General features: G+C 42.0%; 1 protein-coding gene across 2 annotated transcripts in view; it reads right to left on the reverse strand.

The window, feature by feature from the left end:
• The window catches only part of astn2 (astrotactin 2), a 319763-nt gene that overhangs the window by 252527 nt on the left and 52314 nt on the right, over nucleotides 1-14922 (reverse strand). For both annotated transcript variants that reach the window (XM_030435507.1, XM_030435505.1), the window contains exon 2: nucleotides 8910-9097. In XM_030435507.1, coding sequence (XP_030291367.1) covers nucleotides 8910-9097 — 188 coding nt within the window. The remainder of the gene's footprint in view (nucleotides 1-8909; nucleotides 9098-14922) is intronic.

A 14922-nucleotide genomic window follows, 5' to 3' on the forward strand; every position in this document is an offset into this window, starting at 1 on the left:
GTTGCACGGCTGTCGTTGCAAAAAACACTGGCAGAGCTGATGTGGAGACACGTTATGCAGGTGCCTGCTCAGGCCTGTGAGAGCTGAACAATCAGAGCAGACAAGGCTTCTTCAGGGAGGGACCTTAAAGAGACATGCACTGACTGAGCGCTAAAACAGAGGGTGAATATAGGTGCTGCAGCAGTGGACAATATGGGAAAAATAATGTCTTCTTTGCACATTAAAGCATGTCAATAAAAGTATGAACCTGTCAATTGACACAATCTGGGACCATTCAAAAACGCCACGCAGAGAGGAGCAGTCGGGGTACTTTTGGCGCAATAAGCTAATTTAAGGGGAGCCCAATGCATGCCTTCATTGGGATGTATTGTAGCACACTCTATACAAGCCTGTGCAGACTACTTGAGGCAATAAAAGAAACGAGTCCACGTTACCATTGCTAGATATAATTATCAACCAAAGTGTAAAATAACATGCCTCGCTCTTAGGTGTCATAACTCTTCAATACGCCTCACAATCAAACCATTAAACTGCATGTGACAGGAAGTGCCTATGTGAACTAATACAATCAGCTGAACTCTTCTGAGTTCTTTCTTCTTTCAAAGGCAGTTTATGAAGTTGGTAAATGTATCATACAAAAGCTGTTAATTAAAACTCACTTCCTAACTGTCAAAAATCAGTTGTGTCAGGGAGGTGCCTTGAAAAGGGATAATCAGGGTATAACGCTTCAAGATGCAAGGTATGTGTGATAACTCGTGATGAACGGATTGCGGGGAATCTAAATTTAGGCAATTATAATTGTCACTGTAACATCCACAGTGTCAAGAATATCCTGCATCACCAGGAGGACGCAGTCATGAGTACATCTACCTGCTGTATATTTAGAACAGTAGACAAGACCGTGTAATGTTTTAATACTAAGAGAGACATATTTCATTTAAAGCAATTTGGAAATAATAAAAAAGAAACAGTGTTTGTCGTTTGAACTTTCAAAAAAAAAAAAAAAACCTTCACGATAAAGGCCTTGATTTAGGCAAATGAAAATGAAAAGGACACAGGATGGCCGTGGAATGTGTGAAAGAAACGCTTCCTTTTGGGGAGTAAACATGTCAAATCTAGAGTGCATTCATTGTCAAGACCGATGTGTTGCTTCCAAATGTCAACTTCACTTGTGTTGTTGCAAGCCTTGACACCTTGGCCCTTGAGGAAAATAAATAAATAAATAAATAAATAAATAAATAATTTTATATATATATATATATATATATATATATATATATATATATATATAGTTATAGTATATATAGTTGTATAGATTAGGGCTGTGTATTTACAGAAATGCCACTTTAAAGGACTGTAAAACTACATTGTAGTTAAGATTTATATTATTTATTTAGTAGTTAAGAACAACTGATAAGCACACAATTGAACAGCTGAAAAGCACAGATTACTTGAAATGACAACAACTGAACAAGTTTAAAAGTATAAAATATACAGTACCTTATAAACAAATTCTAAGCTTCTCGTTTCTCGCTTTTTTTATTTCTTCGAATTGAATCACGTGGTTGTACTGCAGGTGGTGGAAGAGGTTGGATGTAAATAAATAAACATTTTGAGGACTTCAGAATCAGAATCTAAGACATGAGACAAAATAGTAGAGAAGTTGACATTGCTGCTTAATAATATGTTAACCTCTTGAGCATTAGAGAACTTTTTTTACCATTATTTTCTTTATCATTATATATTTTTGATGGACACAGAATCTGTTTCAGAAGTCAGTGGGTCACATGACATGGAAGCTATTGAGAAAAAAAATCAAGATTTCTGCATATTAATATTCATATAAAATAGAGGAAGCACTAAAGTACAATAAACATAGCTGTGTCTCATTCGTCCAGTTTACTAATACAATCTGCTGCTGGAGTCACTGGGTAACATGACATGGAAGATATTAAAAAGACTGCAATTATTTTGTATTAATATATTTATGCTAAGTAATTTGATGACAGTCCCTGAATTAGTTTCCAGCGATTCAGTGCCATGTTCTGGGAGGTGAGCTAACCGTCTTCCCGCTGCTCACACTGGGTGAACCTCAGTAAAGTCGCGGCTGGACCCGAGTAGAGCTTAGAATCAAGCCGACCCGAGCCTGTGCACGTTGTGTCCGAGCCCGCCCGACACATTGAATGTAATTATGAGCCCGAGACCGATTTAAACCCGACAACTGTTTAATACGTGGGCTGTTATAACTGATGTTCTTGACTACAATTGCGAGTTGTTTGAACTACAGAATTCTTAATGAATAATGCAACAAGTGCCGCACTTAATGCACTCGACAAAGCCGACAAATGTTATTATCACGGCCCACGACTTGTTTAAAATGGGTCCACACCTCCGACCTTCCTCCAAACTTGCTCAAAGTTAATTCTACTGGTTTTATTTTTTTCTTTACATCTTCATGCTCCATGTTGCACTAAAGCTACACAATCAGTGATGCCGGTAACGCGTTACTAGTTTTGTCATTTTCCTTAGTAAAAAATATATATTTTTGCTTTCTTCTTGCGTCTCGGGGAGTGACATCACGTACGCGAGAAGTCACGTTTTCCAGCATGAGGACACTCACGTGTCAGACCACGAAGAGACACAAATGCAAACAACAATGGAGGGAGGAGAGAGATGCGTGTTTTCTAGCTGGAAATACAGTCATTATTTTGAGTGAATAAAAAACAAAACACAAATGTTTGATCAATGGACCGGCCCGGCCGAAGACAGTGGCCTGTTGCAGCCTTTGAACGCAGCATCATTACACAAACTGTCCGTGACTCACAGCGAGAGTGGGTTCACTTCATTACTAACCTGGCATAGCTGGTGTTGCATCAGCAGGCGAAGTTTGCCATTAAATTAGCACATTGGTATACGCCGGGGTAGATTAATCAAGTGGACCTAACATGTCCCCGGTCCCTAGTGGATGTTACGTCTATGACACCGAATATACTGACATGGCCAAAATGACGTCGGTTATCGTCGTAAATTTCGGTATCGGTAAATTTTCGGTTTATCGCCCAGGCCTAACATAGATACATTTATACATATGAATATAGTGCTTTGTTATAGCAGGTGTACTGCACCGCCGATGGTCGCCAACAGTGGACAAAGAAGAAGAAAAAGCTGCAGTAACAGTTAACAGTTAACTGGCTAGTGTGTGGCACAGATCTGTTGTGTGGCTCTACACATTGATTTACTCCTGCTGTGCAATATCGGATCGAAACAACAGACATTCGGGGTAACATGGACCTCTCTCACTGGTATAAAAAAAAATTTTACTTGTTTGACAAAAACAAGCGACAAAATATATGATAAACAAATTAACGATGAATTTGACTGAGAGCAACATTAATCATCGATCAATGAAAATCTGATATTGTGGCATCCCCAAAATACACATACACTGTAACATTTCTTACATTGTAACAGATGTCAAATCGTCAAATATATATACGGTCACACACCTGTGTGTGTGTGTGTGTGCGCGTCTATCTATCTATCTATCTATCTATCTATCTATCTATCTATCTATATATATGGTATAAAATTGTCAAAATGTCATTTTTACACTGTGTTAAAAATGATGTGACTGTGCCATGTGACAGAGAGACGGTGAAGGGGAAGGACAGCCAAAAGCGGGGAGAGTTAGCAAAATGATTGCTTGAGTGAGTGAGAAACTGACAGCTCAATGCCAGAAGAATAGAGTGCTCACACTTCAGTCTGGGCCAGAACTGACAGCATCAGACGTTGTGATGTTCATTCAAAGAGCCACGAGACACCTCGGGGCCACGAGGCCAAACCAGCACACCTTCTGTCCCGTTCCAACTACCTCGATATGCTTCCCCTCCTCCTTTACATTTTATACACTTGTGTCTATTGTCACAAGATAAAATAAAGCCAACTCCTACAAACGTGGTCACATGGTCATTGTGCAGGAATGTGTAGAACTATGGTTAAAGTTGCTATAATCTATATTGTAATCAAACAATAGTTAATGACTGCTTGTATGTAAAAGTATTGTGTTCAAAATGATGACGGAGGAATATTCCATGAAAATGAAGTTTGGAATGTGATAGACAGTTGGTCACATCTTGAGCCTGCTGTGTTCATGCAGGAACATAATTGGAGTGGTACTTTGCTGGAATCTTAAAGGTGGCTTGTCGACCAGTCCTGTTTTTGTTCTACTAGCTGAAACACAAAGAGACTGAGGTGTCTTTCATCAAAATACATGGGTTAAAGATGAGAGTGTCAGGAACAGAAAAGAGACAGCGGTGTTCAATTATGAAGACATGAGAGAATGTAGAGCTGAGGACAGTGAGACGCAAGCAGGGAAGGGAGAAGGATGACAGCAATAATTGTTATTTATTACTGTAAATATAATAACATCACAGTTAAGTAATCCGGTAGCAAACACAACAAAGTAAAAATCAATCTGGTCTGTGAGAGGTTTGTGAGAGGCCAGAGGTTTGGGTTTATCTCAGCCTCGAGTCTCAGTTAAGTTTTATGTCTTTGGAATGAGAACAAAATAAGCAATTGCAAGAGAACAAAAAGGAACAACACGGAAACAATAAAACAATAACACACGGTAGAAACATATTAGAGTATAAATATCTACAAACAATAGTTACAATAAATTAAATACAATGCATTCGACCAGCATAAAATCAATCAGCATCGAAGTAAAAAGTCTGAGAGATAATGGAGACTTGATGTCGTCTGTGAGGGCTCTGTGTTTTGTGTTTCTTTGCCCCGTCTGTTTTCCCTGCCTCCTTGTTCTTCCCCCTCTGCAGGGCTTAGCTGACGAGGCACACCTGCAGCCACTTACTCATCACTACCTCCATAAAACCTCTGGTCTTCACCCTACCCCTCTGCCAGATAATTCCGTCTTGTCGGTAGAGCTGACCGTGTGTTTTGCCAATAAGTATTGACATGTTCTTTTCCTCGTGTGTATTCTCAGTTCCTGTTTTTGCCCCTTCCTGGCACGAGTTTCCCCGGCCTGCCTCGCTGGACACCTTTTGTTCCTTCACTTGAGGAGTTTTTTTGTGAGAATAAACATTTTTTTGCACCTACATGCCTGTCTGTCTCTGCTTCAGTGTCCAACACTCACTTGGCCATAACAGTCTTCCACTCAGTTGATCTATAGGTCAGATTTGTAGATATAGAAAGGGGTATATACATATAAGACCATGTTATGTAAGGGGATACACAGTAAATATATATTTACTGTGTATCCCCTTACATAACATGGTCTTATATTTATATACCCTTAGGTTTGATTGAGTAAAAACCTTGATATTGAAGGCTTAGCAACATGTTTCAGGGCCCATTGTTTAAATGCAATAGCAGTTAATTAAATTGGCCACCATCAAGTTTTTTCGCTTTAATGTATCATTAAGATGTGAATGTCGGTTGCACAATGTGATGGCAATGGAATAATAACGCCATCGGCATTTAGATTGCCTTCTCTTCAAACCTCACTGTCACCACGCAATTCTGCCTGCCACCAGGCACAAAGCCTCCCAGGAAAATGGAAGCTGACCGGCTGGTTCCATGAGGCTGGCAGCCTGTCACCATTTCTATCTGCTTTCACGTTTCCATTATAAACCAAATGAATGAATAAACTTATGGTTTAAGTGCTGGCAGTGGCAACTCTAAAGAAAACAAACTATTCATTTCATTTTGCAACACCAACAATACCACTTGGAAATGCTTAGGGGGGGAAAAGGTGTTGTTTACCACTAAATTAAATCATATTTATGTAATAGTGCATCAGTATTGAGAAACCAAGTTGGCAGTTATAATATTAATTTTTTTTTTTCTCCTTTGTTAACTTGGTGCTGCATTCTAGACCAGTTAAAGTCAAAAGGGATCTAGCGTGTTGAGGGGCAGACATGAGTGTGAGTGACTGAAAGTTGTGAATTATGGAAATATTTTTAATACAAAATAAATTTGCACAGACTGTTCGCAAATTAAAATAAATAGGCCTTTTTTTTCCACTGAAGACATTTTGACATTAACAAAAAGCAATCAAGTCGTAGGTCCGCTGTGAAATAAAAAGGCCTACCCCCCAAAAAAATGCCATTGCCAGTGGAATAAACACAATTCATACCAGGTAATACACTGATAGAAAAGATTATTATTTGAACGTAACGTTTCTCACAAAACCTGCAAGAGCAGTGAAAGGAGGGTCATGGGGTCGAGAATGGAATGAAACGGGTTGTAAAAGAATGAAAATGGAAGAGGTGCAGGTGCATTCATTCATCTGAAGGCGTGTCCATGAAACATGAAAACAGAGATGAACCTCGGTTTGGCTGAATGTTTAGAACAATTAGCGTTGCTTTTTGCTTTTGTCTCATCACTTTCAGCGAAAAATTGATCTTCGGTCTGCAATTCTCAGTTTAGATGCCTTGACATAGGGGACACAGCAAACACAAACATTTCTTGGCAGGCTTAATTGCTTTTATGACAGTGTGTCGGATGAAATTGGGAGTTAATTTGTGAATAAACTATTAAGAAAAACAAACTGTTTAAAATGTGCACTATGTAAGAATTGGCGACTAGTTGATTTGATACTCAAACCAGCATAGCAGCATAGAAACAATTCTAGCTAGCTGCCATGAGCTAATTAGCTAAGTTAGCCCTGCAGCTAGCATTCCACACTGGGAGCTTGGAGGACATGTGGACTGTTATTAACACTGCTAGGAAGCTCCGGACAGGGAGCGAACTGTGGCTAGCTGGTTAGCATGCTAGTTAATATTTCAAACTTCAGTGTCATTTTTGAAAGAGATATAAACCAAAAAACTAAAATAAAGCTCAGAAACAAGGGTGATTTCCATTTGTAATCTTTAATCCATCTTTATATATTTCTACTGCATACCAATGAAAGTGTCTTGCACAATCCTTCAAAGAAAGTGTCACCAAAACTGTTTTGAGGATGTGAGAGGAGAAGGTGGGGCTGCGAGCCGGAGCGGCGAGGGGGTTCGAAAGAACACGGAGGTGGATGGAAACGAGGAGATGGTTCACGGAGATGAGGGGAGAGACAGAAATAGACAAGGTGGTGGGATGTGCTATGGAGAGGTGAGGCAGGGAAAGTCAGTCGGCAACAGAATAGGTGCGAAGCCTGACACTTGACGACTGAGAAGTTGGAATTCAGGGAGAAAGTTGAGGGGGGTGAAGTGACGAGAAACAGACCAGGAGAGAAGGAGAGAGCTGTAAGAACACAGCCAGGAGTATTCACAATAAGTCAACAAGAAGAGGTGCGACATTTGACAACCGTAACGGTGAGATGACGTTACCAAATACATTTTCTTTTTTTTAAATGCAAGCAGAGAAAGAGGATGGTCGAGACCCAGCGTCCCCACTGATCACTGCCTGACCAGCTTTCTACTCCACCTGCTAACAGTTAGTAATTTCTTGCTTTGAAAAATACTGACTCTCCTCACAGCATCCCATCAGCAAGAACTACTGTTATATACCAAGAGGCACATCAATATGTTAGCTGGAGCGCTGCCTTCACCAGACTGGTGTGACATTTGAAGATCATGACCTCCAAAGCTAGACTTCTCGTCTGAAAAGTCTGTACTCTCTGAGTCACTGCATCAGCACAAGTAGCTCCAAGGCTTGTTGTAAAAGAGCCTTTGATCAGATGGGCAGACAAACACTGTGAGAGAACACGACTAGGGACATACAGATCATCAGGACAGCATAGAGCCCTTTTATGATTATCAGTATTGGTGCTAAAATAATCTAAAAATGCAGTCCATTCGCTTTGATGCAGCATTCTCTCTCTACTTGTATGTCCCACCTACAACAAAGATTCTCATGTATATCGGTTCCAAATATTTGTTTTCAGTCTCCTTGATCATTTATAACTGCCACCAGTATCAGCTGATCCCTAATGATTGAGTCCATGCTTATTTAAAGTGTATTATCACACCAAGAGGTCTTAGATTAACAAGAGCATCGGAACATTGAGCTCTAACAGATTGGTCATTGGGTTTGCCAGCTATAAGTGGTGTAATGCCACTTTAAAGACCAAAATCAGAGGGAAAGGCCTGGTCATACCACTGTTTTAAATGGCAGTACTTGGTGGTGCAATCCATTCGTTTCAGTGGAAATACTCTGGCTAGTTGATTTGTTTGCGAGGGGAAAGTAAATACATGGACATTTTTTTGTTCAACCATGTGCAACATAGAGGGAACGTTGACACACAATTTCACACTGTTCACCAATAGCGAGTCGTCTTGAAAGTGTCGACCTTTGGGAAACGGGAAGCCGGTGGGACCAAAAACAGTGGAAGCTATCGAAGCGGACTGCGCTTCAAAAGAGGTATAGATTGCGGTCATGAGACACGGGTCCAGGGGTACGAATACAAAGCTTTGGTTCTTTCCTCTTGAACTATCTACAACCCGGAGAATAACGAATGTCGGCGGGGAGTAAATGCCACTTTACATTTACAGAAAAGCAGTGACATGTGAATATCCTGTCAGCGAGAATCATGGATTGTATTTGCTGTGCCACTTTCTGGTGTGACCTCAACTAATCTCAACAAAAAAAATCCATCTGACAACCACCAAACGGGACGATCTATAAATGTTCCAATCTATCCGGCTGAGACACTGCAATGTATGATACTTCTTGCCTCCTGTGTCAAACTGCAGTTATGACGCTCAATGCAAAGGATCACAAGAATGGCAGCAGCTGCCAGCCACACGTTATACAGCGAAAGACCACGCAAAGGCCGTCAAACTTACCGGCAAAGAGAACGTCACGGATACTGTGTTCCTATACACATTTTCCATGTATTCACACGTGCTTCCAGGTACATCCACAACCGCGTTTTCTAGGTTCAGGTGTTTATAACTTACCATCACTGAGATGTGCAGCAGATGCATGTGTTCATGCAGGACATGAGCAGGTTCCCGGGCTGTGGGCTGCGTCGTCTGGGCCAAGAGCTCCGACTCAGTCATGGACACGTGGAAATACAGCGTCCCATTTTCCAGCCACTGCTGCTTCCAGTGCACCTGAGAGATATCTTCTCCTGTACCCGACATCTCTGCAGAGCACAAAGAGTGGGGAAAAAAAGAGAAACAGTTTGTGAGATCAACGTGTAATCCCTGAGAAAATTGCGTTTAAACTGCGTATGAAGTGCACACTTTCCCACACCTTATGTGCATATTTCAAGAGGGAAAAAAAACAGAAGATGTAGACCGGAGATCGCATCTGACTGTCGGGTTGTGCATTTGTATTCGAGTGCAGTGCTCCTGCAAAAAAAAAAAAAACAACGCCGTGCTGCAGCGAGAAGCCCTGAACTCTTGAATAGCTGGACACACATCTTAGGCTGTCATAATGTTATGCATTTGTGCACCAGGTTAAGAATCACTGTCAAGCTACTGCAAATGCTTAGCTGCTCTGATGAAATCCTTATGTTGACAAGTTTTTTTTCACCCTCAGTCAGAGATTTGTCTAAATTCTAAATTAATAAGTGACAAGCATCACAAATGTTCCAGCCATCGCAATCAATACGGCACTTCAATTACTGACAAAGTGAGTCACAGATAGGGGAAGACTGTATTTTTCTGCTAATGATCCATTTATCTACGCTTCTCTCTTCCGTCTGGCAAGAAAACGTGGACGCAAAAAGTCCACAATTGGACAGACGGTGGATTCATGAAACTCAATTAAGTTCACGTGTCCAAAGCGGTTGTAGAAATGCTGGCTCGCAATTCAGTTGCCCCCCTATTATCTCCATAAATCGCCCTACTTTTTCTACCAATATAAAACCGTTAGCTCCGGGCCAGTGCTGGCAGTGAGTATCAAACATCAAAGGAAAGCTGCAAACATTTAAAAGAAAAAGGAGAGAGCGAAATTGTGCAAAAAAGAAAAAAAACTAAACAAAACCCAATTGCAATTTATGGGGCGATGGGAGAATGGAGATGGAAAAAAGAGCAGTGGGATCGCCAGTTTATCTCGATGTGGATCACAGCACAAGAATCTAATGCTATCAAGTGGGAGTGGTTGCTCAGTAGAGGAGTACTGAGAAGCCTCGGGGAGCCTCAGATTGCGAGGCTCGATACTGTATTTGTCATGTGGCTGGGTGACAAGGCCATAGACATCTGCTGACATCCCCTATCAGCGGCAGGTAGCAAATGACAAATGGCTTTCGGTGCAGCTGGTTATTAACCCACTGACTCTGGGTCAGAGGACATGGACAGCGGGGGAGGGTTATGTGAGCCATGCTCAAAAGTGCCGTGGCCTCTTAGTTGCAGAGTGGGAGCACGCTGACCGACCAGAGAGAACTCATTAGGTAAGCTATATAGGCTTCATATCATAACAAGCAGGCAACACTACTTCAATGTGGGAGGCGCTGAACATTTATTTTCCTTAGGCTGATTATTTCTTTAAAGCAACATTATGTAGAAATTGCTGTGTGTGTGATTTGGCATCCAACATTTTCCAAGTAAAACACCGCTGTCGTTAGAAGAAATCTCAGGTTTCTGTAACTGTATTAGCAGATGTTATATTATATCAGATGACTAGCTAACCCAGCTACAGTAAGCAGCAGTTAGCAGTTATTTTAGCGAAGGGCAAAGCTATCTGCCAATCAGGAAAACTCAGTCACACAGAGTCTGAGGCGGAGCAGCCGGAAGACATCAGAGGGAATACCAGGAAACATTTTCCCCGTAAGATATGATCCAGAGTCAGCGACATAGTCGGTGGTGTGTGACATGGTGCCATAAAGCGTGAAACACCTCTCCGAGGGAGATCCTACCCGCCAACCCGAGTTACATAGTGCAAGCAGAAGCGATTGGTGGAGAGAGTGAGACAGACACCATTCACCTGCAAGTCAGTGTACCATCAACATTACTTATAATACTGCTTCAGTTAATTCATCAATGTCATTATCATCATTAAAATGTCAAAATAATGAGAAAAACATCAGCACCAAGTCCCGTCCATGGTGGTGTCTTCAAATGATCTGTCCGACAGTCCCAAAGTCAAAGACATTACATCTACAACTGCTATAAAATACAGGTTAGATAGGTCTTTCTGTTAGTAGACAAAAAATCTAAGTCTAACGATACACCCTGTGAAAGTAAACTTGAAGCACCCTCCCTCGCGCACAGTCATGATGAAGTGTTCTACACTTTTGCTGACCGCAGCTTATGATAAAATTTTGTGGAGTGTGAAATTCTTAAATGCCATAACTGCTGGCTATTCAACTCTTTATGTTTAATCCGCGGGCTGAAGACACAATGCTCGACCTTTCACCTTGACGAGCGCCAAAGTCTTTGTCTGCCGGGGCCAACGGTGAGGCTCCTGCCGCCATCTGTTACTGTTTTAAACACAGCTCATCAGGCCCCTGTCAAATTTTACCTTGGAACTTAGCTCACATGCTTTGTGTGCATTTCAGACGGCTTTAAATAACTCCGATTATGCACAACACTGACACTGAAGTTTTGATCCAAATTAAAAGAGATCCTCACGTGAGAAACGGGGAGGCGGTATGTCGCAGTAACAGAAGAAAATCACATGCAGGATGGACGGACAGTAATAGAGTTTCTAGGGCTGTTGCCTACCTTTGTGCAATTGTTATGTAGATGAGGAAGCTCTGTAAGCATGCTATTTAAAGACAAAAGGATTGAGCTTGAGTGTGTGTGTGTCCTTGTCTTTTGTGCTATGAGGCTTGTCATTGGGCACCTAGCCAGACGTTACTGGGATATAGGTGTATGGCCTCAAGGTCTGCTTGTAATTCATTAGGAGGAACATTATTAATGTGTATATGCGCATGGCTGTGAGTGCACGTGTCTACAGTATGTGTGACCAAAGCCGGCATGCTCCAAGCAAGGGTGTCAGCAGATGCAGTGTCAAGGACGACCCAAAGGAACGCCGCGGTGAACAGTTCATAGACCAAGGGAAAAAAAAAAATGTCTCCATTAAGTGTATTGATCACAGACAAACGGTGACACATAGTGATGCTTGGATCCTTACCGGGTATAACGGCTCACTTGAAGGCACGTGTCTTTTTCTTTTGCGCTCTCAGCACTATGGAGCTCAGCGGACATTACAACAAACACGTTGTCATGATTTGGAGTTGCTGTGTGGGTTTACGTTGCCTGTGTGTTTCAGAGGCTGGGCTTGGTTTTCCTGGAGGGCTGGAGCTCCCGTCTCACACACCTGCAACGCATCTAATCAGCAGCTCCCAGCTTAAATACCCCTGCTCTGCTCGGCTCTTGTTGCCAGTCTGCCTTTGACTCCACCAAGGAGGTCGCTCGTCTCTGTTCGACAACCACTGTGTTTGTGTTCCTCCCCTGACTTTACCTTGATTCTCCACCACCTCTCCAGTGCGGATTACCTCTGAGCCTCGTCTCCACAAGACACCCAGCCTCCCCCCCCTCGTCACCAGTCTCGACTACGCCTTGGACCTTCAGTGTCTTTCCCCCCCACCAGCGTCTCCTCTCCTACCCTACCACCGCTGAGCTGAGCTCCGCTACTGCACCAGCTAGACCCACAGCCTGCTTCTACCCTCCCTCAAGTTTTCCCACTGTGCTGCTACCCTCTCCACTACACCACTGTTGTTCAATTAATTCCTTTAACACCTGTCCCGATCTTGTTGTTAACAATTGTGACTGTAACATTATAAAAAAAAAACAGCTCAAATAACAAAAGTGGGAGACTGGCTTTGCCAAATAGTCTTATGTTTATGAATAATAAGGAACCATGCTGCTGCGCACACCATTTGGACTCAGAACTTTAAATATGGTATATGCTTTGCATTGCTGCTTTTTCCTATGCAGAACAGACATTTTAAATTCATGTTCTACCTAGCAAGCAGCCAATTGAGGATGGTACAGCTCTGGGCAGTGGCCATTTTCCAACAACTTCTCAGTGTTACGTTTCATCTGCTGAACAGTGGAGGGCAGAGCTTTAAGCAAACAGGCATGTCAAGAAAATAATCACCTACACTGCTACAGAGAAACGGATAAACAGGACAATCCCTTGCTGGTCACAACTGTCATGGTTATTTTTTCCTGTTTATTTTACCCTCGTGTCATGTCGTGTTGTTTTCCCTCCCTGTGATTGCCATGATTAGTTTCACCTGTCCCTGATTATCCTCCTGTGTGTCTGGTCCATGTGATTTCCGCCTCTCTTATGTTTTCTCGCCATGTTCCCTCGTCACCTGGGTTCAATCAGTTAGCCCTCCCTGTGTATTTAAGTCCCCATCTCCCTGGCTCTCTTTGTGAGTTTGTCTGTCTGTTTTCACCACCTCAGTCCCCTTGTTCCTTGTGTTCCTTTCTCTGTTCCCAGTGCTTTCTTTTAGTTTTTTTGTATTTTTGTACTTCTTTAGTTCTTCGATCCCCTGCAGCCCCTGCCTGCTTCTGTGTTTTTGTTTTTGTTTCCTGCATTCTGGCTTTCTGTATTTTGTGCTCGGACCCCAGCTTTGTTATTGAAGCTCGCCATTTGTTTTCAGCCAGCTGTGTCCGGTCTTGAGTTTGGTGAACGCAACACGCTTCATTATCAGCCTGCGCAGGCTTCTTTTCATGCCTTTTTAAAAAAAAAAAAAAAAAAAGAAATGAACTGAAGCAGACTGACGTACTAAATGAAGGAATGGACTAAAAATTCATGATGACCTTTTTGATGATGGGTGTCTGCTGCCAGACAAGCATAAATGTAAAGTGTCCAGCATGTGATTTACCGTAAGTGAACTTGAAATTATGAGTTCAATGGGACAATAAACTACATTCTCAAGAACTCCCGCTGAATGTGTGCTCATTTCAAATATCTCTTCTAGTTGTGCTTTCTTAGTGAGTCGTGAATGCTTTCTCTACTGAGTGAGCGAATGGTTAAACTTTGACTTAGCCACTTTGCTACCATGCTGAACATTAGCAAACACAAAGTAGCGTGCTGCAGCATTCAAATTTCATCGCTCTTCTTTCCATTTCGCTTGGCTTTGTGGTCAGGTCATTTTGAGACAAGACTCGACAAGAGGAACGGGAAAAGGTTCACTAATAGCCGTGTTATTGAGCGTTGCTCCGTCTACAGTGATGCAGCTGAAAAGAGATGCAGAGATTCAAACTTTAAAAAACGGATGATTTAAATCTTTGACGTTTCGGGAGCACCTCTATTAGTTAGGGAATGAGTGAAGGAAAAAAAAAAACATTGAGGGAGAAAAGTTTTAACAACAAAAAGGAAATTTTGGTTCACACCCCTGTCACTTTTCATAAGCAGTCAGGACAGAGATGTTGAAGGTTGGCCCGAATCCTTGATTAAGCCTTCATTCTCTACGGTTGCTGAAGACATGAGTGAAATCTATGAAACGCTCAATATCAGCAGAACTCTCATTACAAGTGTTCACTGCACGTTTTTTTTTTTTCTGTCAGTTTTCTTAAATTTGCCTGTCCAGTGTTTCCCATACATACACTCCACTTGGGCAGTCCGCCCAGGTAGATAAAAACCCAATCCAACATTTTTCACGATCAACAAGGGAATTTTACAGTGCACTCCAGCCCAACCCACCTTGTCACAAGAGGATCAAGCAATGTGTACCCATCAATGAATAGCAAAATGTAATATACTCCGATACAGTGGATGGTCGTGTGGTTTTCAGTCCTTCGGTAAAACCAATGAAGAAGAGAAGGAGCACTATTTAACACAGTTGGTTTGACCTCTGCAAAGAAGACATTTGGCCTCAGCGTCGAGATCAAGCCCCCACAAAGAGCAGCTGGCCTTGAATCCTGGCCAAGCCGTGTAATTACATCATGATGTGACCCAACATTGTGAAAGACGAGTCTGTAAAACAACAATAGAAGCCTCCCAACCCCCGCGAAAATGACTCGTCTTACTGTCAGAATTTCAGCATCTCTGTCAAATAAAATAAGA

The sequence above is a fragment of the Sparus aurata genome, chromosome 12 (genome assembly GCF_900880675.1).
Source record: "Sparus aurata chromosome 12, fSpaAur1.1, whole genome shotgun sequence".
Lineage (NCBI taxonomy): Eukaryota > Metazoa > Chordata > Actinopteri > Spariformes > Sparidae > Sparus > Sparus aurata.